General features: G+C 46.3%; 3 protein-coding genes across 6 annotated transcripts in view; 2 read left to right on the plus strand and 1 right to left on the minus strand.

The window, feature by feature from the left end:
• LOC134064047 (1-phosphatidylinositol 4,5-bisphosphate phosphodiesterase epsilon-1-like) overlaps positions 1–10,976 on the minus strand; it is an 83,315-nt gene extending 72,339 nt beyond the window's left edge. For all 4 annotated transcript variants that reach the window (XM_062519831.1, XM_062519833.1, XM_062519832.1 and 1 more), the window contains exons 1-3: positions 10,881–10,976; positions 7,637–7,802; positions 5,307–6,667 (exon numbers count right to left, since the gene is read on the minus strand). In XM_062519831.1, coding sequence (XP_062375815.1) covers positions 5,307–6,101 — 795 coding nt within the window. In that variant the 5' untranslated portion in view covers positions 6,102–6,667; positions 7,637–7,802; positions 10,881–10,976. The remainder of the gene's footprint in view (positions 1–5,306; positions 6,668–7,636; positions 7,803–10,880) is intronic.
• A 3,074-nt stretch (positions 10,977–14,050) lies between these two features.
• mrpl57 (mitochondrial ribosomal protein L57) lies at positions 14,051–15,773 on the plus strand. The gene is made up of 2 exons (XM_062519496.1): positions 14,051–14,164; positions 15,205–15,773. Exon 2 carries the CDS (start codon positions 15,246–15,248, stop codon positions 15,558–15,560), a length of 315 nt encoding a protein of 104 aa, XP_062375480.1. The 5' UTR covers positions 14,051–14,164; positions 15,205–15,245; the 3' UTR covers positions 15,561–15,773.
• Positions 15,774–19,038: 3,265 nt separating this feature from the next.
• Positions 19,039–27,500, plus strand: part of kcnh1a (potassium voltage-gated channel, subfamily H (eag-related), member 1a) — a 91,365-nt gene continuing 82,903 nt past the window's right edge. Inside the window, exons 1-2 of the mRNA XM_062519198.1 lie at positions 19,039–19,131; positions 23,649–23,772. Coding sequence (XP_062375182.1) covers positions 19,059–19,131; positions 23,649–23,772 — 197 coding nt within the window. The 5' untranslated portion in view covers positions 19,039–19,058. The remainder of the gene's footprint in view (positions 19,132–23,648; positions 23,773–27,500) is intronic.

The raw sequence follows: 27,500 nt of genomic DNA on the forward strand, positions 1-27,500 counted from the left end.
GAGAGCCAGAGAGGGCCTCAGATAGAGATGGATGACTGCTGTCTTTATGTGTGTGTGTGTGTGTGTGTGTGTGTTTGTGTATGTGTGTGCGTGTATGCATGTATATGTGTGTGTGTGTGTGTGTGTATTACAATGTGTTTGTGTGTGTGTGTGTGTGTATTACAGTGTATGTGTGTGCATGTGTGTGTGTGTATGTGTGCATGCATGCATGTGTGTGTGTGTGTGTGTGTGTGTGTGTGTGCTCAGACACGCGTGCCCCAGCGTCTCTGTGGTAACCCACATGTCATAATAGCAGGTCAGGCCGTGTTTGTGCAGGCCGGCTGATTATTCACCTTTTCAATGGGCCCTTTATTGCACCGGCCAGCCAGCTCCCCGGCCTGACTGCCAGACAGAGTGTGTGTGTGTGTGTGTGTGTGTGTGTGCCAGCCCACTCCCCGGCCTGTCTGCCAGACAGACGCTATTCTCCCTCTGCAGGGACCAATCACACGCCACCGCCCGCTGCAGCAGCGGCAGGCAATACCACCCACCACACTGGGTTAGTGTGTGTGTGTGTGTGTGTGTGTGTGTGTGGGGGGGGGGGGGGGCTACAGTATAACACATGCAATACTGCTGTGCGTGTCTGTGTGTATTTCTGTGTGTGTGTGTGCTTGTGTGTCTATGTGTACGTGCGGCGTTTCTTTGTGTATACGTGTGTATGTGTGTATGTTTGCATGTTTGTTAGTGTGTGTGTGTGTGTGTGTGTGTGAGCGTGCATGTGTGTGCTAGTTTTTGTGCGTGTGCCTGTACATGTACGTGTGTGTGTGTGTGTGTGTGTGTGTGTGTGTGTGTGTGTGTGTGTGTGTGTGTGTATGTGTGTGTTTGTGTTTGTGTGTGTGTGTGTGTATGTTAGAAGGTCAGTGCTGGAAGCCAATAACGTCCATGTGCTCCTCTGCTGTACAGTAAATCGAGGTCAACTGCCTTGGGATCAGATTCCTTTATCCAACCAGTCACATGAGCCATGGCACAGGTTATATCAAAAACTGCTCTGGGTTCAACAGAGACTGGGTCACTCATACTGTCACAAAGCGTGTGTGTACAGTAATTTCATGTGTATTAGCTTCATTGTGTATAAGCCACAGGACAGCGTTTTATGCAAGTTAAAGAGAAACTATGCAGGATTGGCGATTTGATCTCCGGTTTCGGTTTCGGTTTTCGTTTTTTTCGCTCGTTTTATGCTTGCATATTTCTCTTCAGAGCTTCCCCTACAGCTTTAGCATGTATATTTATACATATATAGGCTATATACATATTTATAAATTACAAGCCTGGTTCTTCTAGTTCCTTACGCGTCTCAGACTTCCAGATGCAAACAAGGAGCGATCGTCTCCTGCAGAAACTGCAAGGTTGCAATAGTTGATAGGGACACGGGGGGCGGGAGGAAATATTACTGTTTTCGATGAAACTGGTCAGTCAAGCAAAACAACGATTTCTAAGCGATTTTATGACTATGAAAAAGTTGCATAGGGTCTCTTTAAAAGAAACAATATTATATTAATACCATATGAACTGCCTCGTCATAGCTGAAGAAATTTTGCAAAATCAATGCATAAGCCAAAGTGTGTTTTGTCCAAAGTGACTTATATGTCAACTAGATATTACAAGGGATTATTACATTGTCCCCGGACTTGGGGTTAAGTGCCTTGCTCAAGCTACAGCATGCTAGCCCAGCTCCTTAACCACTACAACACTACCACCGCCCCATGTATATGTATTGTATACAGTATGCTATGCTATAATACATAGGCTCAGTTTACTGGGTACGATTACTTGCACGTGACACTGAAAGGCTTGGAAAGTCCCCAACCAATATTACAGGGCAATTTATCACCTTCCCCTGCATATACCTTTAGAAATGATAAACAGTTATGGGAGCGTATAGCTCCATGGAGTTACGAGACCCCTATAGTCCTCTCTGCTGTGCGGTGCGTTGAGTATTTATTTACGTTGGGAGTCATCCATGAGCCCATGACCCAAACTGCTCTACTGCCCATCAGCCAGCCAACCAGCCAGCCAGGGAGATCTGCTGCACTGGAACTCATAAAGACTGGTGAAAAGCCTGATTCATACAACTGTGTGTGTGTGTGTGTGTGTGTGTGTGTGTGTGTGTGTGTGTGTGTGCCTATGTGTGTGTGTGTGTGTGTGTGTGTGTGTGTGTGTGTGAGCCTTCCTCAGTTTGCACAGGCACAGAAGGACATGTCCGTAATCTGATGTGAACTCTCACACACATAAACACATCGTGACACACTCAGAGTACACACAGTGAAATAACAACTTAGCTCTCATGAGCGCAGAAGACAGAAGAGCTTTAAAATACAGACTTGCACAATCTCAGTATAGAGAGAGTATTCCTCACTCGCACACTCAGTTCAGAGTCAGATACAGCCATCCAGGAATGTGGCGGCTCTGGTCAGGATGGAGGCCGGAAATCGAACCGATTAATTAGCCGTGAAGCGGACACGAACCTGCCAAATCCTCTCTGCACGCCCCAAAATGAACTCCCCTCCCAACTCCCTACTGCTGCACTGTTATTTATCTTACCAGTTCACCCAAGATCAAACAAACCAGCTCAGGGTCTCACACAGGAGCCCCAAGACAGCCCTGAGTCATGCCAATTCATTTGTTCAAACGCTCCCTTGTTGTCTGGACACTGTCTGGCCGGACGGTGGCTATTCTCTAAACCATCGATCTCGCGCAGGCATTTGGCTCCTGATGCAAGGCTTGCCAGAGTGCTGTTATTACAACATTTCTCATCACCAGGTCATTTTTTTGTGATTAGTGGGTTGGTCTGTCTGTCATTAAGCAGCCAATAAGACTGTTTTCTTTGCGCAGCTAAACTTTGAATGAATTGTGCCAAATGTGTAGCGAGAAGCAAAAGGTTACTTAAAATCGCCTTCAACATAAAACTCATGATTTCCTTAAAGGTTTGTAGATATCTGAGCCCTGCAACCAATCGGAATGATACGCCTCTCCTCTGTTCTTCTAAGGCTCGTTGCTGATTGGCTGGAACAGAGTATGGCTCGGTCTGCGCTGCTCTGTTTGCGTCCAGGTGACCGAGCCAAGGACGTGCCTGATGAGCTCCAGTGAGGAGTGGTGAGGCCCAGTGCACTGAGGGCCTGTACTGATGGACTAACGCTTTTGCGCCCACTTCAGGCGTATTTGTTTCGCAATGTGTGCATATAAGGATGGCGAGGTACTGTATGTACAAACAGGCCGTAATGAGGTGAAGATGCAGACTGCCTGTGGCATGAGCTGAGAATGGCAAATTGCGCTTTTCTGTCTCATGCATATCAGATGATAGTAGGAGGTTTGTGTAAAAAGATGGGAGGAGAAGCGCAAAATGCGCCTAATAATGTATTCCCTGGTATGTACTAAAACTGCCCATGAAAGCGCACGTCTATTTTGCGCCTAAATATTTCCGCCTTGAAAGCAGGTGTTAAATGCAGTTTGCTGTTAAATGCATCTACAGGAACCCGGAGCAGTGAGCTGCCTGCCCAACCAGCGACGCTCGGGGAGCAGTGAGGGGTTAGGTGTCTTGCTCAAGGGCACTTCAGCCGTGGACTGGTCGGGGATCAAACCGGCAACCCTCCGGTTCCAAGTCCGAAGCCCTAACCAGTAGGCCAGTAGCAACCTTAACTTTCGTTGGCCTTTCGAACGTCTTACTTTCACTTTCACGCCATCCGCTTAAACTTTCCTGACTTGGTACTGTAGATTTGATCAATCTTCCATAGCCTACGTGCACAAGTAAGCCTAGTTTGTGTAGAACTACTGCTCTAAATTCTTTTCCTGCTTGTTGGCATTATGCATTGTATTATTTCATGATCGCTAAACGTTTGATTCCTTTTAATGTTGTCATCAGTTAACTCGTTCAGTTGTAAACCTTCGCTAATTGTGTTAGGGGGCAGAAAATGGCGCAGATTACCCAACGAATTTCAGGATTGGTAAATACGACGTACGCTGAAGTATCATAGCATGTGCTTTCTGCGTGTTGGCTATGGCGCAGTTAATGCTACGATCGCTAATCTACGTACATCTGGCCCTGAGTCTGACTAACAGTGGACTGGACTGGTGTCATAGACAGCACTTCTACCAGCTAGTTTGGCCAGTTTGAGACCATCCTGAGAGACAGGCTATGGGAATTTCAACAGGCTGTGAGTCTGAGACCATCAAGAGGACTGGCTGCAAACTACAGCTGCATTCAGACAACAGACTTGCAATGACAGACTATGAAATCTTACTGATATTCAGCTATTACAGGTGAGATAATTGTCCCGGAAGGGAAACATCGCAAGATAAAGTTAAAACCATTAAACATTTAAGGCGACAAGCGGCTCGACAAGCGGCTCGCTCTAAGTTTGAGACCAACTAAGTTGAACAGCTATGAGTTTGAGACCAACTAAGTTGCACGGCTCTAAGATTGAGACTTGCTAAGTTGCACAGCTCTAAGTTTGAGAGCAACTAAGTTGCACGGCTCTACGGTTGACACTTGCTAAGTTGCACAGCTCTAAGTTTGAGAGCAGTTAAGTTGCTCTATGGTTGAGACTTGCTAAGTTGCACAGCTCTAAGTTTGAGAGCAGCTACAGTAAGTTGCACGGCTCTACGGTTGAGACTTGCTAAGTTGCACAGCTCTAAGTTTGAGAGCAGCTAAGTTGCACAGCTCTACGGTTGAGACTTGCTAAGTTGCACAGCTCTAAGTTTGAGAGCAGCTAAGTTGCACGGCTCTACGGTTGAGACTTGCTAAGTTGCACAGCTCTAAGTTTGAGAGCAGCTAAGTTGCACGGCTCTACGGTTGAGACTTGCTGAGTTGAACGGCGCTCAGTTTGAGCCCATCCTGAGACTGAGAGGCTATGGGCAAACTAACACACCCTGTCATCCCCAGTGGCTACAGTGATTCATCAGAGAGAATTTCTCTACTGTGCACACAGTGTAGTATTACCAGCTGGAAAGACCACTGGGATTCCATACCAGGCAGAAGTGTGTGTGTGTGTGTGCGCGCATTTGAGTATTTAAGTGTGCTGCCGGGCAGACAGAGGAGCCTTTCACAACTTTCCAGTGTTTATACATTCAGACACACCTATACACACTCACACACACACACACACACACACACACACACACACAAATTGAAACTCAGGCATTCAAACTCAAACACACAGCCACAGGTGTGTACACACATCTGCAACATAGATTACTGGTCACTCCCTAAAAAAGCCCAGTGGTTATGCTCCATACATTAGCTATACGTGCAGTGCGCATGTGTCCACCCTTACCTCCAGCAGCAGGTGTCCGAGCCCCGAGACTGCCACGCGTTCCTGCTGATGCCCATGCAGACTGATGCCCACGCGCTGGCTGTGCCACCTCATGACGACGTGCGTGAGGCCTTGCCGGTCCCGTACCCCCCGGGCGTGCTTCAGGATGGCGTCCCGCGCCAGCTCGCCGATGCTTCCGCTGGGCAGAGCGCGGACGATAGCTCTGGTTCCGGTCCAGACGGACTTGCGGACCTGCTGGTTGTTCCGGTAGAACCGGCGCACCAGCAGGGTGGAGCGCTCCCTCTTGCCAGCCGCTTGCTGATGCCCGCCGGCGCTGCTGGCAAAGCCGCCCTCTGAGGTGGGCATGTCGGAGGTCAGCTGCGGGCTCGCCAAGCAGTCAAACACCACGACGCCCGCCTCGTCGTCCCCAAAGATGCCGTCGTGGCCCATCCACCCGTTCCTGGCCGACGGTGAGCCGGGTTCCGAGAGGCTCCTGAGGGAGCTGATGTCCCTGTCTGGCGAGGCTCTGCTCCAGGGCTCCGGGCCGGCCTCTGGACACGACTGGAGCCGCAGGTAGCGCTCGGTGGCGCTGCAGAGTTCTGCCGGCGCGTGCTTGGGCCACAGCAGCTCCGCGCTCCTCCTCTTGGTCTTGCCGTTGGCGTCCGCGTCCATGTCGGCGCTCACGTGCACGTGCACGCTCATGCAGGGGCTGAGTGTGTGCACGCACGCGTTTGGGCTCTGTGGTGGGCCTTCCTCCCTCGCCCGCTCCTCCTCCTCCTCCCCCTCCAGCTCAGGAGTCTTAGTGTCACTGAGCATTGGGAGAGGTCAGTGATGTGTGTGAGTGTGTGACTATGAGTGTGTGTGGGTAGGGGAGGGTGGGGGCAAATAGAGGCCCTAATCCACCTCCTTTATGCCCCTTTTGAGCCCCTGCTAGTGCTGCGGAATTCCTGGGAAAACCCCTGAGCCACCCCAGGGGTAACAGGAATCTAGTTAGGAGTCAAAAGTCCAGTCAGTCAGAATCAGAGTCCGAATCAGAATGAGTCCAAATCAGAATCAGCAGAATTCCTGGGAAACCTCCTGCAGTTCTCTGCACAGATGTGCCAATCCCAACACAGTCCAACAGTGGAAGCCAGTCATGGAGAGATTGAGAAAAAGAGAAGAAGAAGTGAAGAGGGAGGAAGAAAAGTATCGATGTGTCTCATTGTAACATGGAGATGCTGGGGAGGCAGGGGGAGGATTGTCTTTGCCGTGCTTTTAAGTGCTGATGTCTGTATGGCTCCAAAGGAGAAGAAATATGTCCTTGACTCTGGTTCAGAAGCCGCTCAGCAGAAACATGTCTTTTGCAAGCAGATGTTTTCCATTGTGCATCAGCTCTGGGCCTCCTGAGGAGGAGAGAGAGAGTGAGAAGAAATAACATTACAATCACAGCGCAATAAACAACCTGGTGCTCTTGTCACCAGTCCCGGCTATGGCCAAGTCATTCAGAATCAACAAGAGCAAACACAACTGGACCTGGGTGGTGCCTCCCATGCTGCAAGGGTTAACAAAGAACAATGTTTCATCATTGGTCAACAAGTGCCACACCTTCCCTCACAGGAAAGCCATTAGAGTGATTGGAGCCAAATGTACAGAGTGGGGTTCCCCTCCACTGTACTCAACAGCCCTCCAACTCCTCACACACACGTCTGTCCCCTAGAGCCTACACAGCCTCCGTCTGCACCACAACACACACGCTCCGTGAGGAGTGTGTGTGTGTGTGTGTGCGTGTGTGTGTGTGTCTGTCTGATAACTCCATGTGGAGCTGAGCTCAGCGTTCCCGAGCGTCTGCAAACAGGAACGCTTCCTTCGTGATCCAAGTCTTGCAGACATATAGACACCTTTGTCATCGAGTCAGTCCAAATAATAAAAATCCACACAAACAGGACAAACACAGCCACTAACAACGTGTTGACCTATTTCCTTCCCAGCTGTAAATCCTAGATTTCTACAGAAGGCTTGCTGATCATAAACAGCAGACAGCAGAACAGCTCCCAACTCATAAATGTCAGAGCAGCTCATGTGCAGGCAGATCAATCACAGCTCTGATCTCTAAACAGGCTATCCAAAGTCTACAAATAAACAAGACAACAAGAGCACTCCAGGTAAATAAACAAGACAATAAGACAACAAGAGCACTCCAGGTAAATAAACAAGAAAACAAGACCACCCTCTGCACATTCACACCGATTTAACGCAATAATGCAGAGGCAGAGGGGAGTAAGTATTCAGAGAAATATTTAGACAAACAGTATATGATATTATTTTTCTATCTCTGGGGAGTGTCACTAGCAAATGTATAGTCTCTCTCTCACCTTGTTGCTTGTTGCTTGTTGCTTGTTGTTGTCGCTGTTGCTGTTTCCTTCTGTCCAAGTCTTTAGCTGCTCGGCTCATGGCTTGGAAAGGGACGCACGCAGTAGCCCTCCTCTGAGCTGCCCAGCGCTCCTTACAGCTCCTCACTGGACTGTGGAGGAGAGTAGACTGAGAGAGGGACAGAGAGAGAACAAGGGAGAGGGAGGGAATGAGAGAGAGAGAGGGAGGGAGGGAGGGAGGGAGTGTGCAGGAGAGAGAGAGAAAGAAAGAGAGAAGGAGGGAGGGAGGGGGGAAAGGGAAACACAGAGCTGATCTCAGAGGGCAGGGCTCGTTTTTATCACGGCTGGCAGAACAAAGTCAAGTCCTCCACATTCACAGGAACTTCTCCCACTTTTTGAGCAGTCTCTCCCAGCGCAGCGGCCGCTCAACCACCCCCCCAGCGCCTCTCCTCTGGAGCTCTGCAGGCTACACTCCACCAGTGGAGCACAGGACAGCAGGACTGCCTGACTTGGACTACAGAGCAGTGGGGGATTGAGCCTGTCAGGAGCCACTTATCAAATACACACACAGAGTGTAGACATGTCTCACGGTTAATGACTCACATGAACGCCTCTTTAACTCACTTACACTTACACTATTCACAACGCGCTCTCTTTTACTGCTTACTTGTAATTACTAAGAAAGACAAAACGAAAGAAAGAAAAGAAGGAAGGAAGGAAGGCTAGACAGGGAAACAATCTCTTGATGCACTTGAGTCAATATGTCATGTCTGTCAACCCCAAGTGTACTTTGTCCTGTCAGGTGAGTGTCAATGAACTTCCCCAAACATCCTGCCGATGATTGCACTCAATGAGACTTTCACCTCTGGTTGAAGCTCCGCAGTCACGTCAAGAAATCCCGTAAAAAGGCCTCGTTTAATCTGTCCGTCAAATAGTGTTAGCACCTAACACATCTTTCCTGAGATGTTCCTGTTTAGAGTAGTAACACCGTGTGGGTAAAAGCTTTAGGAATAGACTGTATGGTAAACACACAGTTAATCCAGACACCAATGGAAAAAAGCCCTGGTCATTCTATCTGGATTATATCACTGAACTTTCCAGCCATAGAGGTTTTATTGACATTCAGAGTCTTTAAAAGGGGGTGAAAAGGTTGTGCGGGACCCCTCCATGCATATATTCTTTAAACACTGAAAAAATATTTGGTGGAAAAGAGAGAGAAAAAGAGAGCGAGAGAGAGAGAGAGAGAGAGAGAGAGAACTCTTTGTGGCAACCACTGCTCATATTTCATTTGGTGGTGTGTCACCATGCAGCCAAGAGCCTGTTTTCTGGTTAAGGGGTGTGTGCGTGTGTGCGTGTGTGCGTGTGTGCGTGTGTGTGTGTGTGTGTGTGTGTGTGTGGGATGAATAACTGAATTCCCTCCACGGGCATCAATATGCCTTTACATTTCAAAAGGAACAATACAGATCTCTGTTCGCCTCAGTATGCACGCCACACACACACACACACACACTCTCCTTTGGCCCCTGCAGACACACACCTCCAGCACCGGAGGCTGTGACTCATGAGACTGGCATATTAATTGGATAACAAATTGGGGTGTCTTTTGTCTCGGAGATGCCCCAAAACCTGCAGCGCCCATGACTCAGAGGAAAAGATCCTCGGATGAGAAGAATAGATGAAAGGAAATGAAAAACAAAATGGGATGGATAGATGGATGGATAAAGCGCAGACTGAAAGAGGGGGAGACCCCATCCCACCTCATCTCCACCCATCACTCTCTTTCAGAGTCTGTGAACACCCTGCTGTGAACTTGGGTGACTCACCGTCTCCCCAAACCCCCCCCCCCACCCCACCCCCCACCCCCCAAAGCACCCCGTTAATAAAACTGGCTCATATTGCCCTGAAGTTCGCCCCTGCCAGAGCATACTGTATATATGGGCACTTAACGAGCGCCGTAGGAAGCTGCACTGTGGTGCCCCATTCTCAGGCCTCTCGGTGCTCTGTGAGTTTGCAACGCTAACTTGTCTTGTATCCTGCAGAGGACCCTGCACTACTACTCCTAGCTCCATCAATGAATGCTTTATTCCTTCGTTACTTCTCTCTCACTCGCACTCTCTTACTCCCTCTCCCCAATCCATCAGAAGAGAAAGTTGAGCAGCTCTCTCTCTCTCTCTTCTTCACTCTCACTCTCTTCCTCTCACTCTCACTCTCTCTCTCTCTCTCTCTCTCTCCCTCTCTCTCTGGCGTCTACAGCCCTGCCCACTAATCAGTTCCATATGGCTCTTATGCTTCAGTAAGACTGTTGTGTTCTGTGCCCACTTTCCTACCAGAGCTGTTCCACTGCTGGGGATTCCTCCAGTTTCTCATGAAAAGCAACGCTTGCAAAGTAGGCCCCTGTCACCAGCAATGACTTCTCAACGCACACACATACAGTATGCGCACGCGCGCGCACACACACACACACACACACACACACACACACACACACACACACACACACACACACACACACACACACACACACACACACACACACACACACACACACACACACACACGCACACACATTAACCTGGCCTCGAGACAACATCCAGCAAGACACAGTCATGGGGGAGTAAGGTAGGGATGGGGGGACTAAGGTAGGGGTGTGTGGGAGAGAGATTGTTTTCAAAATTGGAGTGGAAAATGTTTTGAAATTGCAGGGCATATTAAACAGAAGGAAAAACAGCTGAATAATTACTATATTTTGACACACTATATAAGAACAGCATGTATTTTTGTTCATCTTCATTTCACATAGCAGAACACTGGACCTTGTGTATTTCTCTAGAATACACCATCTCGGGCAACAGGCACAACTTCTGTAGAAAATCTTGAGGTCCTCAGAAGTTATTTTGAATGAAAGTAATTGACAGACCGGTCTGAGAGACTATTTTGAAGGTGTAACAGGCCTTCTCTTTTTTGCTGTATAATGTCTCTCTTTTAATGGCAACACACACACACACACACACACACACACACACACACACACACACACACAATGTTATAGGAGAGTAATGATGAGTGAGTCCTAGAAAACCAGCTGGGGAAAAAATAGGAAATGGGGGAAACTTGTAAATGAAACAACATATAGATATGACTCCAGCCTATTGTTGCTTTTAAAGTTGTCGACTAAAATTAAATTACATTTTTCCATCATTAAGAAAAGGAGACCATAAACACATAAAATGCACAGCTATGCACTTACCGCTGAATCTACGCACGTGAGGCACACAGTGCTGCTTTATGGCACGCCGACACAGCGGGGACGGTCCAATTTCCATTACTGAACGAACTCCCCCCGGTCGGACGGCGATGTGCACAATAGTGCGCTGCTCGGAGCAGATAAAAGCCCAGTTTTTACAGCGAGTGTGTGTCACACCATCGGAATGCGCGCGAGCTTGATCCTCCTGTGTCCGCGGTCCATAGGCGCGAGCGCCACTGATTCCTGTGCGGGTGGTGACGGCGCGCGCGGTGACCCAACGTGCAGTGCAGTAGTGCACGAGGTAGAATACTGCCGTTCCAGTGCCAGTGTTTTCCCTGCTCGTTAGTCGAACAATGGCGCAATTATTATATCACCCCAGGCTAATAAAAAAAAAAGTAAGTAGGGGTCGCTCTAACCCCAAAGAGGAAAAGGACATTCGGCAGCACATGAACTACGAATGTTAGGACTGTGTTTGTAAACATTGCCTCCACGTGGGTTGTGAAGAAGATAGCCTACATTATAGGGCGGTCGACTTTGTGCTGCCTGAGGTTACAACCACTGTCGTTTATCAAGTTGAGTTGCTTAATTACAACCTTCAGCTATCTGATCTTAAACTCGGAGTTTAGGAGTAATTAGCTTTGACTGTTACTGTCTAACGAATCTCAACGCAGCGCTGGCAAGTTGAACTCTGGTGTCCACCCACACCACCACATCACCACATCTCGGAAACGGTGCCCGGTGGAGCCTGCAGGACCGCTGCCAACACGAGCAGCACAGCAGAGCCCGGGCCAGCACGCTGTTTTCCTGAAGATGTGTAATGGTTTTCCGACTGCCGATTCTCTCCTTCCCTCTCCCCTCTCCACTCTCCACTCTGGGAGGGAGGGAGGGGAAAACTCTGAAGCCATCCGTCAGGAATGCACGACTTCTCCAACTCACCCGCCTTTATCAATCCAAGCAGTGGGCATGCGGCGAACCGCAGACCTCAATTAATATTGGACTGTGCGTCATGTGAACTTATGTTTAATAACTAGGCCTAATAATTTAGGCCAACGTGTCCATTAATATTTGAATGTGTCTGATATGAACGTATGCCAAATATTATGTACTCTAAAACCATTGATTCTGATTCTGGTTTAGGCCAACGTGTCAGCTCCAGGCGATGACTGTGATGGACATTCTGTGCGATAACCTGTAGGCTGCCCTACTCTTTTAGATCACTGCCTGCAACTGCCTGTCTTGATGCTTTAATTATTCAGGCATTTCTATTGGCGATGCTTCTCTATGGCGCAGAAGGCATCTTAATATTTCTGTTAGGCCATGGAAAGATGGCCTACATGCAATGAACCAGACTGGTGGTTAGCTGCAGTGTTGTAGTATAGGCTAGTTGATATAGGCACGCTGTGATCAACCCCAAAGGGTAATACCTATTCTTGCCTATTTTAAGTGGGTATACTGAGATGGTGATGCTTTTTAAGTGATACTACATAGTCCTGCATATCACGTAGACTACACTGGTTAGCTAAGGTATAAACAAAGTAATTTCCAAAAACTGTTGGGATTGGGAAGCTGTGTAAATGGGAAATAAATGCGGAATGCATCTGCAACATGTTAACAAAAGTCTGGAAAAGTTGTGTAATGTTGAGGACCAATCAAGGAGGCACATTTCACAACTAATTAGGTTGATTGACACCATGATGAAAAACAGCTTTGTAGCTAGAGGCAGATGCAATCATTACTCTGTTAGAAAATGTGGGCAAATAACGTAAAAAATAAGTATAAGAATAATGTTTAGCAATATAACTGTGAAGAATTTGGGATTTCAGCGTCTAGGTTACATTATCTGATTATGCTGCTGATGAGAGAATCCATATAAATCTCTGTAGGCTACTCAAGACCCACGCCAGAGCTGAAAAACAGTATTAGGCTAGATGGCTCTGATCTTAAGGGCCTCAGACAGCATTGCACGAGAAGCGGCTATGTTTGTATAATGAAAATTATCATTCCATGGACTCAGCAAAACTTCTGATATCTGCCTATGAATATAGTTTGACACTCCATCCTCTTCTACTATATTTAGACTATCCAGTCTATCCAAATGATCCAGATGTGCTGTCTTCTTGTCTAGGGGCTCAAGCTCATGGAAGATGGACCGAGGTGAAGTGGAGAACAGTCCTGTGGTTTTTCCAATCAAAATGTGTCATTCTTTTTCTAAATCATGGACTCCGAATCCTCCTGACTAAGTTTGAACCCCAGGATTTATGATAGTGTGGGGGCACATCAACAGCTGGGGCAGCTAGCATAATACTGAGAGGCACAGCTACAGTAGGCCAATTTTGAGTTATTGTGACAGGGTTTTAGAAGCATGTTGTCATCCAGACTGTATCTTTTTAGGGAAGGCCTTGAATATTTCAGGAAAACAATGCCAAACTGCATTCTTCGTACATTACAGTAGGATGGTATAGACTGGGTAAACCCAGCCAGATCTTTTGGATTTCGCCATGCAGCTCAGGCTGGAAACCTGCACATTTATCTCTGTTGTTTCCTGTCCACGTTTGCTGGAACCAATCACAAATGGGCTTATCCACCAGGCGGACCCGGATCATAGGTCTTGATGTGTCATTTGAACTCTTGTGCAGTAGAAATACAGCGCACTCCCCAGACTAATGTTCAATCTGAGTAATCTGGTGATAGCCAGGCTAGTAGGATGTAGCAAGAGTACATCTGCCAAGAATGGGACATCACATCCACTATAACAAATGTTTAGAGACTGTTATTACAGAGGTGATGCAAAACAGTCGTAAACATGCCTCTGTCTCATTTTGAGATGTGTTGCTGCCATCAAATTCTAAATATGGCATTTATTTGTCATATAGGGTACAATATGTCGGTTTCATTCACTTGGGTTAATGTGATGCAGATTGTCACATTTTATTTACATTGCACAGCTTCCAAACTGTTTGGAAATTCTAGGACCTTAATCTCACAAAAGCAGGATGTCTTTAATTAGGCCATAGATACGATATAACAAGTGGTTTCTGCTAATTCCGTCGAGAAATACTTGAGAAATACTTTATTTTAAGCGCTGACAAGTGAGGCTTTCTTAAGACAACACTGCCCTCTCGTGGACTCGTTAGGAAAACAAACTCCAGAAAGAAAGGCTATGTTTGTACTTCTCGAAGCACCGTAGAAAGAACGGCTTAATCACTGCGCATGCCCAATTTTCGTAGTGTGTGTGTCCTGCAAGAAAGTATTTCATTAGGTACTGGATTTTGAGTCGTTTATCGAAGGTAATTAACAACATCATGATAGATAGAGACCCTTTAAAATGTTTCATTTTGTCCCCAGGCCTATCGCTTGTATCAGTAATATCGATAAATAGGCCTACCAGCTACGTAGGTCAACGTGTGATTGTAATTCAAGACATGCTGTGCATAGTAGACGCAAGCGTTTTAGCCACCTTTCACTTAAATTTTACATGCGCTAAATTAACATTAAACGAGACTTTTGAGTGTTGGAGTTGTTAACTGCTGTGGGGAGTATTGCTTCGAGAAAGCCTGTTGTAACGTTAGTTTGCATGCTACACAGTCTGCATGGCTCCCAGTTGAGTGTGCTTGCTGGCTAGTTAGCTAACGTAGTCAATCAAGGTCAGCAAAGTAAACGCTATGGGAAGATAAGATGCAGACTAGCACTGGAAGACATTATGGTTAGCAACCTTTTCCCTGATGGAGACATCGCCTTTATTAATTGTAGCACCGTATGAACATTACTTTGAACGAGACACTACGGAGACACTATTCAGAGTAGACTTGAGCAACGACAATATTCAGCTAACACAGTGTGATCAAGTAGGCTACTGTAACTGTTAATGTTACACCCAGGACTTGCTTGCCATGGGCCTTTAATTTACCTTTTCATTTATTCATCCCGTTGCATATATTCATTTAGCAGACACTTTTATCTAATCCACGGTACTTTGGGGTTAACTGTAACCATTTTCTGAGGCTGTTCACCATGTCCCTTTCCACAGGTGTAGTAATCAAGCAATTGATAGAAATCGCTTGGTGCTTGATTTTATACACCTGTGGAAAGGGACCTGATGAACAGCCTCAGAAAATGGTTACAGTTAACCCCAAAGTACCGAAATACTGGTTTAGTTTAAAGGTTGAATGTTATCTTACACCTTGCATCTTGCATCTTGTCATTGTGGATTTGAAATGGCATCAGAGGGGAATTGATATGGCTGGTTTATAGAATAAATTCTGTCGGTATTCATGTTTAGTAATTCTATAGCCCCTTTTTTGTTTTATTTGTTTTTTTTCCCCTCCAGTGTTGACTCGCCTGTAGCCGAGTGGCGCGCCAGACCTCGCCATGTTCCTAACTCTGGCCCTCCTGAAGAAGGGCATCCCGGGCAAGCAGTGGATCGGCAAGTACCGGCGCCCGCGGCCCATCACCTGGCAGATGCAGCGCAACATGGTGAAGCAGCTGGAGCGCGAGATGGAGAACGAGTACTGGATCAGCCGGCCGTACATGAGCCTGGAGCAGGAACGGGGGCACGCGGCCGCCCGGCGCAAGCAGATGTGGGAGGACATCCGCGAGGCGCGCTTCGTCGCTAAGTTCCCCGAGCACAAACGCCTGGAGGACCACTTGGGCCACCTCAACACCACCAAGACCTGGTCCAGCTAGAGACACTCGCCTTGTGCTGAGTGACCAGAGACTGCTGCTGGGTTTGTGGAGAGTATATGGGGATGGAGAAGTCCTGTCATGGACACATGGGTTATATGCATCTGGTGTGTGTGTGTGTGTGTGTGTGTGTGTGTGTGTGTGTGGATTTGTTTGTGTGGATTTGAAAATAAATGTCTTTCATTGTGATTAATTATGAAAGAAAGACATGCTCTTTCAGACTCTGCCTCCTGGGATTGTTCTGCTAGTTCCCCCTAATAGTACCCAGCTAAAGAGCCATGCACGCCATGTCTAGGTTTGAGGAAGTCTATCTTTCTCAGGTATTCTTATACACATAAAATGAAGCACCAAAAGCGAACGCAACAAACACAGAGTTTATTACAGTGTAAAGAACGCCTACCAACTGAACAGTCGAGATCTCGCGTCACGTCACATAATCGCATTTTCCTCGTTAGTGTTTCGTTTTAAAGGGGACATATCATGCAAAACTTACTTTTTGCGGGCCTTTTTGTTCATATTTAGGCCTCTACTGTTCTTATAAACACTCCAAGCGCAAAAAAAAACCATCCATCCGTTTTCTGTAGATCAGTAGAAAGACTTTGGTGTCAAGAAAGTATGCTGCTGTGAGCCATTTGGATGGCTCCCTTATTATATTCTGATGTCTTACTAAGGGAATTTGCATAGACCAACCCTAGCACCAGGGTCTAACATATGTGGTTGGATGCCGGCTCTGTTTTAGTCATTTTCACCTGTGAAACGAGCAGCGTAATCAATACATGCAGCCGGAGGCGTGGCCAGCCCAGAAACGGCTCAATTTGGGAGAGACCAATTCTAACCTCGTTTAAAAGAGGTATGATATGTCCCCTTTAAGTATAGAGACCCTGATCAAGCAACTGACAAAATGACAACCGACAAAATGCTAAGCCACTGTTTGCAATTTGGGGCTTTAACATACACCACTGCAAGCTCTGTAGTGCTTGATCAATGAAAAATACTGTCTCCAAGGCTTAGTTGTTTTTATGCAGAAAAAAAGCTTGAGGTCAATTTTCGCCAGAGTTGCACTTTCAGACAACTGCCCTGTGAAAGCAGTACTTGCATTGCATTCGGTTACAGTACGTTAGATCTATTTTTCTATCTTATAAAAGGTTGATCCAGTTCTCTCAGGCTTTAAAGAGGTTCTTCGAGGAAACTGTGTTATGCATTTGGTAGTTTTCAGTCTTAACACTGTTCAGGTTTTAATGAAGAATCGCTATATCCAGTGCTGAATAGAAACGTTTTCATCTCAGCTGATAGACAGAGTTGAGTGTCAAAAGTGGTGTCCTTTTTTTCTTCTGTTACATTTCAGGAGTGCACCATGTTTGCATTAGGCAGGGTTGCATTGAAATAGACTGGACAAAGCACATCATGTACAAAAACACTTCAATAATGAAACAACAAACAAATAGATTAAATATAAAACTCATGTTTCAATGACCTATCTATGTGAAAGTGTAATGTAGTATTAGCCTGGCCCCCACCTGACTACGTACTTCCACTCATTTGCACTTCTCCTCATACTCCGTCAGGTATAGCTTGATCCAGCTTAGTTTACAGTACTCCGGCAAGTGCATCTCCGCCCAATCGGCGAACAGAGGGCGCTCCCTGTCTATCGTCTATCGTTTATCGTTATCGTTGTGTCCCCCGGTGGTTATCATACGTCGTTACCAAACGTTAGTGATTGAACTTCGATGAATTCAAACTTCAGACAAGCGTCCACAAACCAGTGTTAAACGTTTGCCAATGAAGCGGCCTGACACTCTGCGAAGAAGAGAGCCTGGTCTCCAGGCTAGTGTAGTACAGCAACAATGTGTAGACACTGCCAGCAAGTGAACCAGCATAATAAATGAACACTTCAAAATGTAGCCTGGAATTGTTTTAAGAATTGATCTCCTTACCGTCCTGATCTGGCTCTGAGCGCTCACTGTGTTTAGATGGTGAGTGGTCAACACTGATGTAGTGCTGAACTCTTGACTGCGTGCTCATGTGGTCAAAAAAACGTGGCGTATATGGACAATGCCATCTTTTGTTTCTCACATTCATTTGTGTCCTTGTCCAGAATACGTTTTTGGGAAAAGAAAGAAAGAAAGAAAATGAAATGCATCATATTTAGGCCTAAGTGCAAATCAAAGAATTACTCAATACTTTGATTACATTGCATGCTCATTTGTAATAACGCGATTTATACACCTGCACACAGCAACTACCGAGAGCATCTTCCCTCTTGTGGGAATGTATTGAAACACAGGGCAAAAGGGTCTCACAGCTTTGACTGTAAGCTCGCACCACTTCCCACTCAGAGAGGTTTCACACAGGAAGACCAGACCACACCAAAGTTTACACGCACACTGAGCTGTGCAAACAGCTTTAGATCTGAAATATGCAAAAACAGAATCATGGTCAAGTTTTTGTGAACAGTTACAAGTGTGTAACATGTGTGGAAATGTGAAAATGGTATTGACACAGTTGTAAAAATAATTGTAAAAAACCTGTACATTACAAATAGATTTTGCCTTTTAAATCAGCTCTACACTCTTCAGGTTTATTGGTGCTATAGAACCATGAAGGCTTTAAAGAACCTAGGGGTTCCTTTGATGGACCCTTCAAATGGTTTAAAGAAACATTCACCATATTATGAAGCATGTTCTTGGTTCTATATAGCAAGTTTTTTTCCACCAAGAGTGTAGTTGGACCATTTAAATTAGGGCCTGATGACTTAGAACATGGATGCTCTTGTGCTTCATTACCTATCCCTGTCTTGACAGGCACTTCACATTGGATCCTGTTGTGTAATATTTGTAGTGATTACCATTAGGCCTACTGTTTTTCTCTCTAATTGGACACCTTCCAAATGAAAGCCCTGAAGGCTGTGAGTTCGATTTCAGGCACTGTCTCCATTGTGCTCCTGACTGGAATATGTATCCCTAAGTTGTTCCAGGGGCACTGTCATTGGAGATAGTTCACTGGAAGTCGCTCTGTGTTTGCTAAATGAATGATGCAATGTCATGTAAAATCATGGTAAAGACCATCTTGTCTGGCAATGTTGCCCCTGCGCTACCCGTGCACCCGTTTGAAACTGCTTAAAATGACACTTCCACGATCTATCAGCAGATGGCGCATTAACATAGAGGATGGCGACGGCGAGCATCAGTAGCCTACAAAGGTAGGTACCAGTCTGATGCGCTGGTCCGAAGATGCGAGGCAGCTGTGATGCGAAGGGGCGCGCGCATTTCTGCTAAATTCGCCCAGTGCGCGCCCCCGAGAGTGTAGAGGGGGGAGTCGCTCCTGACTGTGTTGCAGGGATAGTGCGAAGAGGAAAAGCCCCCAATCCAAAGCTCCGTAGGAGAAGAGAGCAGCATGAAGACAGCAGAGGTATTCGACACATCGGAGACGTCAGTTTGCGGATAACGTTTGGTTTACCGGTCACCGCTCGCAACCTGCGGGACGACTGCATGAGCCGCCGTGATGGCAGGCGGCCGGAGAGGACTAGTAGCCCCTCAGAATACTTTTCTAGAGAATATTGTCAGACGATCCAACGGTAAGGCGCACATACCATTTGAACATTGTGTGTTTACGCTATATCCACCCTAACAAACAAACGCCACTCAAGTCTCCGTGACAGCACTGGAAATACAAACTTTTTTTTTTGGACTATCCACAACATTCGGCTATGATTTTGTTGGGTGTTTTATGAGGATTCAAGCCACTACTGCCTTTAGGGTACTTTTGCCATGTAGGCTATACAGACTCCTATCTGTTCCGGGTAGATTGTATCATCTGTCAGAAGCAGTCTCTGTCAGATTTTTTCTCTGTTCAATATCACAACTTAGCCGAATTCATAGAGAATGAGCCAATCCATCTGTGAGTGGCAATATTCGCTATACTCATATTTAAAAAAAAACGCCCATAAATTGTTAGGCTTAGCTGAATTGGAGGAAGGTAAACTGCAGTGTAGAACTCACAAGTGTGACTAGCCTACATTGTAAAATTCAGCTGAACGCTTTAGAATTTGGCGATCCATTCCGTTTTATCTAAACAATTTTATGATTCATGATGTATGATCGCGCCACAGAACAATAAAATGTGCGCAAACAAGCGAACTAGTTATTTTCCAGAAACAGAACAAGTCAAATTCCTTCCTCTTAAGCAGTGATGATCCACACAATTCGACGGCTGTAATAACTGTTGTGTTGTCCGTATGCTATCTGAAAAGCGTTAAGATGCAGGTCGTCTTTGAGAGCTTCAGGGTGCTTCTCCTGAAATGCCGTTTTTTGGCGCACCAAACTGCGTTGTCCTCGACCACCGCAGAGATTGATAACTGTGATTTGCGCAGTTGTAATTGACATTAATAGGCCATATACCGTGGACAAAACTTTATAAATTAAGTAGCCTAATTTCTTTTCATATAATTCACCCTTGAGGCTTAACAATTATTTTACAAAGTTTCGAGCGAGTCTTGACTGCATTAACTTAACTTACATTGCTGTTGTTGTTCTAATATTCGGGACCACCAAATTTAGTGTGCCACAAGTTTTCAGAATGTATGGCGTTGACGGGCGTCCACCTGGTTGTCCACCTGGCCACCAGTCATGGAAGGCCATCTTTATGAGATCTGAAATCACCAGTGGCAAAGCCACACTGAACCAGCGCACAGATAATTACATCGCGCAATTACGCAATCACACGCGCCGCGAACCAAGGTGGATAATATGCTTTCAAGGAAAGAGAAAGACATGAGCGGCATCTCTCTCTCTCTCTCTCTCTCTCTCTCTCTCTCAAAAAGGCGTGGCGTGTCCTTTCTTTCCTCAAATACGCCACTACCGTGTTGCCTTTTGACCCCCGGCTGTATTGCAGTGACACACCGTCAGCCTTTGTTGTAATACTAGCAATAATGATACTAATGGTGATGCTGATCGAAATGCTGCTTCTCTGAAATTACTGAAATGATAGGACATTCTAAATATATTTTTTGGAGATAGTGGATTGGCCAATACATGGAAAAACAAATAAGCATTTAGCGGTAGACAAAAACAGTGACTTTTTTGGCGTTGTGCAGTATATGTCTAAGGATTTTACATTGTCTGTCATGCCTTAACTATTTTTCTTCTCAACTTTTCAGTTTGGACATTATCACATAGACAGACAGGTATACCATTACTGTGAAGTCCCCCCTCTAAAGCTTCTTTCCGAACAAGATTCTCTCTCTCCCCCTCTCTCTCCCTCTCCCTCCTGAAAACATAGCCTGTTCTATACCAATTTCTGTTAATTTACAAATTGTACCCATCTATAATTTACTCCTTCCCTGTCATTTCCGCTCACATTATTTGCCTGTTAACATATTCTTAAGTCTACAGTAGTGTTAATTCACAATTAACACTATAGGAAAGTAATAACGTAATACTCCATAGGATATTCACACTTCCTTTGCGCCTAAGCTAAGCTATAAGTCTTTATAACATTGTAAAATAACAAATGTTGGCATGGAACGCCCTTCTTCCATAGTGGTTGCTGTGTTTGTGTGGGTAGTTACTGTGCTCATCTCCATGTAGAGCGCTAGTGGTGTTGTACTTTGTGTATCTCTGTGTGGTTGCTGACTCTTCTAACATCTCAAATATCTCCTTTGTGTCTCACCTAAGTTGGGCACCAACACTTTTGCAAGTTTCCATAAACAAGGGACACCTTTTCTATTTTGTTTGTATATTTTGAACTTTTTTTTTTTTTTTTTTTTGATCGCCCCGTCGCCCTTTGGCTATTGCTGGTGCCTTGCCACGCAGAGACATGTTTACAGAGGATCAGGGACACCGAAATGGCGCCTTAAATGCTGAAGTTATTACAAGGTGCTAATGATGGCGCTGGCAGGGCTGGTCCTTCTGTGATGAGTGGTGCAGAGTGTGCAGTGGCATGGGACTGTGTCAATCCCATAAGCACTCTGTGGATGGAGAGCTTTAGCTCTACTTTAGGGGGCTGCACATGACACATCGCTAGTTCAGATGACATGAGGATCCAGCCTCTAGTGTTTCTATGTGTGTGTGTGTGTGTGTGTGTGTGTGTGTGTGTGTGTGTGCGTGTGTGTGTGTGTGTGCATGCGTGCGTGTGTGTGTGAATGACTTTTTGTGTTTTGTGGATTTGTTTTATATCTGTGAGTGTGTGTGTAGGCTACTGTGTCTGTGTGTTTTTGTGTGCGTGTGTTGTGGTTGACCTCTAACATAAGAGGCCACGCAGTCAGAATACAAGACAAACCAATCTGGTTGAGCATCAACAACCTCTCTTTTCTCTCCATATGAGGTCAGTCTTATCTGTGATGTAGCACAGCGTGTTGCAAGGCTAGTTGCAAGAGTTAGCTGGATGTGTGTTTGCAATTCGGGCCTGGATGAAAATCAGACCTTGTCTTTGATAAGCATAACAGTGTCTCCCATCAAATATTAATCTCTCACTCTCTCATTCTCTCTCTCACTCTCTCATTCTCTCTATCTCTCTTTCTCTCTCTCTCTCACACACACACACACACACACACACACACACACTGCTTGAAGAATGAATCTGACAGACTCTGTCTGAATGATCTTAATCCACAATCTGTGAAGACATCAAAAGATGTGTGTGTGTGTGTGTGTGTGTGTGTGTGTGTGTGTGTGTGTGTGTGTGTGTGTGTGTGTGTGTGTGTTTGTGAGTGAGTGAGTGTGTTTGTGGAGAGGCATATGAGTTCACACAGCATTGTGCTCCGTTCTCATGTGTGCCAACGATCTTCTGTTGGATTATCTGCCTCAGTAAAGGGCCCAATGTCAACCATTTGTGCTGGTGATTTCAGGCTACTAATCTGTGCCATATTGAATCACTTGTTGTCTAATTTTACAATGAGCTTGCTTTTTCTAAAAGCTGCACTTCACACAGAGAGAGAGCTCCGTATGCTAACACAGCAACTCCAAAGTGCTATTGTCAGCTCTGTTGCTCAATAGTCCACTGGGCTGGCCTGCAGCAGAACTTGTAGAATACCACACCATAAATATGCTAAGCAGCGGCAGCTATACAACACCAAGGATTACATCTTACATCTTTTCCATGGCATAACAAACTCCTCATCTTCTGGACTGAGAAGAAATGGATATGAAGGGAATACAGCGTTTCAGCACTACAGAATGCTGGCTGACTATGTAATATTACCATCGCATCAACATCACTGTCTGCATTTCTGGAACCTTCTACAGCAGTTAGGGATATGACACTCTGTAATGCAGAGAGGTCTCTGCCATATAAATGTCGTATTGAAGAGTCTCGTTTCGGCTGCAGTGGGGTGGGGGACAGGGCGGAGTCACCATGACAGAGAGGGGGTTTGTCGTTGCCATGGAGGTGTATCCTGGGTGGTGATGGCGGCAGAGTTGTGTGCCAAAGCAGGAGCTCACTGTCTGGCGTGTGACATCAGCATATTAGTGTCTCAGAAGAGGAAGTGATGTCGCCTGTGCGGAGCCACCAGGCGGGGCCCGTGGAATACAGGAGCTGCTTCTCTTCTCTTCTCTTCTCTTCTCTTCTCTTATCCTCTCTTCTCCTCTTCTCTCTCTTCTCCGCTTTTCTTCTCTACTCTTCTCCTCTCTTCTCTTCTCTTCTCTTCTCCTCTCTTCTCTTCTCTTCTCTTCTCTTCTCTTCTCTTCTCTCCTCCTCACTTCTCCTTGCTTCTCCTCTATCTCTTCTGCTGTAATTCTCACACATAGTGGCTTTCATCGTGCCGTGACTTTAACAGTTCTCCCATCCTCTCCCCCTGATATGTCCAGTTGAGTGGTGGGCATCACCTGATGGTGGCGTTTGACCTCTTCTCTTCTTTTCCTTCTTTTCTTTTCTCCTTATTTCTCTTCTCTTCTCTTCTCTATCACCTGGTTTTCTACTTCCTCTCGTCTCCTTCTCTCTCTTCTTCTCCTCTCCTCCATTCCCTCCTCTAATCCTCCCTCCTTTTCTCTTCTCCTCCTTTCTCCTTTTCTTCTCTCCTCTCCTCCTCTTTCCTCTCCTCCTCTTCTCCTCTCCTCCTCTCCTCCACTCCCTCCTCTACACCTCTCCTTGCACCAGACACCAACTTTGTCCTGGGCAATGCTCAAATTGTGGACTGGCCCATCGTCTACAGCAACGATGGCTTCTGCAAGCTGTCCGGCTACCACCGGGCCGAAGTCATGCAGAAGAGCAGTACATGCAGGTAAGAACCCTCACCTCCACCTCCCACTCACACACACCTGCAGGTAAGAACCCTCACCTGCACCTCCCACTCACACACACCTGCAGGTAAGGATCCTCTCACACCTTTACTCACCCAGTAATGACATTCACAACCTACATTTTCCACTTCACTTGCCTGCAGGTAACTACCTACAACCTTTAATATACACACACACACACACACACACACACACACACACACACACACACACACCTCCCGTCCCTGTGTCCCCCACTGCCCTCTGTGGAGCGCTGGCTCCAGCCAGTGTGATTGCGAGCAGCGTAGTGTGATGAATAGGAGCAGTAATGTGGTGGGACGGGCCCAGTCTCTGCCCAGCGTCTGGACACACTCCACTGATGCACTGTGGCGTCGGCCGGCCGCTCCACCACTCCCCCACGCCCCTTATCCCACTCTGATCTATAGACACACACACACATGGCCCTTATCCCACTCTGATCTATAGACACACACACACATGGCCCTTATCCCACTCTGATCTATAGACACACACACACACACACACACACACACACACACACACACACACACGTGCACACCTGCATACACACACACACACACACACACACACACACACACACACACACACACACATTGACTTGACTTGACATACACATGTGCACACCTGCATACACTCACACACACACACACACACCTTCATACACACACACACACACACACACACACACACACACACACACACACGGCCCTTATCATCCCATGCTGATCTATAGAGACACACACACGCACACACATTTTTATTCCACTTTACAAGGCAAGTTACATTTGGAATCAAATCTCCTGAATAATCCAGTAGATTAAAGCAATTCAACAATCTATCATGACTTTATAGGTTCAAGGATATAGGAAACATGTCTCTTTCAAATTGTGACGGAACTACAGTGAGTCTCGTCTACTTTTTGGGGATTGGCCACAGAGTCAGAGGAACAGCACAGATAAGGTGGAAAAATGAGTTCAATTTAATTTTAAGGTTTACCAATTCAAAGCAAGCGAATACAGGTGACAAAGGGAAATGTGATTAAGAGAAAAAATAGAAATATTCTATGTAGCAACGTAAATATGTAATAACCAAATTGTTATCTCAGAGTCACTAGGCCTATATGTCGAACACACGAGACAAGACTAGACTAGCACTGACAATGACTGACAAAGAGGTGAACATATACAGGTGACCAGCACCAAATATACAAAGCAACTTGATCAGGATTGCCCTGCTCCCCCCTTTGGCGCTACCCACTTGAACGTGGCCAATTCCCTCCGGAACACAATAAACAGTCCGTTGTTCCCCGGGGGCACCCCTTTACTGTCAGAAACAACAGAGAACGCAGCAGCCGCTGGTAACCTAACATGCAAACACAAAAGTTTCTGCACCAACTTTTTATAAATAAAATGCATAGTAAATAGTAGTCCATGTATTTGCTTGTGAATTATCTATCATCCCACGCTGATCTATAGTGAGACATACACACACACCTACACACACTCACTCACTCACTCTCTCACACACACACACCTGCATACACATACATATATACACAGCCCTTATCCCACGCTGATCCGTAGAGAGAGAGTGCAGGCTCTCTGAACACACACACACACACATACATACAGGCACACACACCTACATATGCACAGACATAAACACACACACACGCACACACACACACAATACACACACACACACACACACACACATACACAATACACACACACACACATACAAGTGCATACTGCAGAACCACAAGAACAAGGTGACTTTGCATAAGGATGGTTCTTCTGCAAAACAAAGAAGGATTAGCAGAGGGACAGAGAGAGAGATGGAGAGACAGAGAGAGATAGAGAGAGGTGTAGAGAGAGAGGTTGGGTAGGGAGGGAGAGAGGGGCAGTTCTTAGAAGGCTTTGAAATAAGTAAAGCTGTGAGCTTTTCCTTCAGCCAGCATCAGCATCTAGTTAAATTGGAGAAGAAGGGAAAGAGAAAGAGAGGAGAAGAGAAGAGAGAGAGAGGAGAGAGAGAAACAGAAACTAGAGGAGAGGAGAAAAGAAGAGAGAGAGAAAGAGAGTAGAGGAGGGGGAAAGAGAGAAACAGAAAGACAGCAGGGGAGAAGAGAAAGAGGAGAGGAGAGCCCAGTCCTTTTGTGTGATCTGCCCTGTTGTCTTGCCCACAGTGCCAGCACACTACAGTGGTTTCCATCGCCTCCAATTAAACAAGATCACACACACCTACACACACACACACACACACACACACACACACACACACACACACACACATACACACACACACACACACACACACACACACACACACACACACACACACACACACATCCGACAACGCTGGCACACTACAGAGGTGGCCTCCATCGCCTCCAATTAAACATGATCACACACAGCTAGATACACCCACACTTACACACACTCACAGACAAACACTCACACACACACACACACACACACACACACACACACACACACACACACACACACACACACACACACATGCACACATACATATGCACACACAAGCATACACACACACACATACACACACAAACACACCACACACACTCTCTGACAGTACCAGCACAGTACAGAGGTGGCCTCCATGGCCTCCAATTAAACAAGATCAAGGTCACACACACACACACACACACACACACACACACACACACACACACACACACACCAATTAAACAAGATCAAGGCCATATCTCTCTGACTGGCTGCAGTGATGGCATGCCAGTAACACCAACCAGAGGCCACGTTACTGGAGAAACAAGAGAGCTGTGTAAATGTAGAGGTTGACACTGAGCCACTGTTCAACAGTTCAACCAGTTTTGCATGTCATCCAGTTGTTCACCTGCGTAAATAGGGGGCGGAGAAGGGTGCTGTCCTAATGGAGCCCATGTTTGATAAATACAACGTTGAGATACATATCTTTAACGTGCGCTTCCTGCGGGTTGGCCATGCCGCTGATAACGCTGCGTTCACAAATGTACACATCTGGCCCTGAGCTTGTTGTGTGTGTGTGTGTGTGTGTGTGTGTGTGTGTGTGTGTGTGTGTGTGTGTGTGTGTGTGTGTGTGTGTGTGTATGTGTGTGTGTGTGTGTGTGTCTCTCTCTCTCTCTCTCTCCCTCTCTCTCTCTCTCTCTCCGTGTTGGTTGATTTACAATACAAAGGTGTATGACGCGTTTGTGTGTGAATCTGTGTGTGAGTGTGTACAGTCTGTGTATGTGTATCTGTCTCTGTGTGTGTGAGAGAGAGAGTGAGAGAGAGAGAGAGAGTGTGTGTGGGAGAGAGAGAGAGAGAGCAAGAGAGGGAGAGAGTGTGTGTGTGTGTGTGTGTGTGTGTCATCAACAGTGACTCTGGACAGGGCTGACAGGTGTCAGGTTTGTCTCGGTCGTAGCGCTGAAGACAAGCTCATTAGAGTTCAAAGAGAGATCTTATAGAGCCACTGGAACACACAGACACACACACACACACACACACACACACACACACACACACACACACACACACACACACACACACACACACACACACACATAACCATTTAACCATGGTGGAACACTGCATACCCCAGCCCAGGGAGAGAAAGAGACAGCTTGGGGGAAATCATGGAAGAGGGAGAGAATTGAAGGAGAGAGAGAGAGCGTAGGGAGGAAAAC

This window comes from Sardina pilchardus, chromosome 18, assembly GCF_963854185.1.
Source record: "Sardina pilchardus chromosome 18, fSarPil1.1, whole genome shotgun sequence".
NCBI classification, from domain to species: domain Eukaryota; kingdom Metazoa; phylum Chordata; class Actinopteri; order Clupeiformes; family Clupeidae; genus Sardina; species Sardina pilchardus.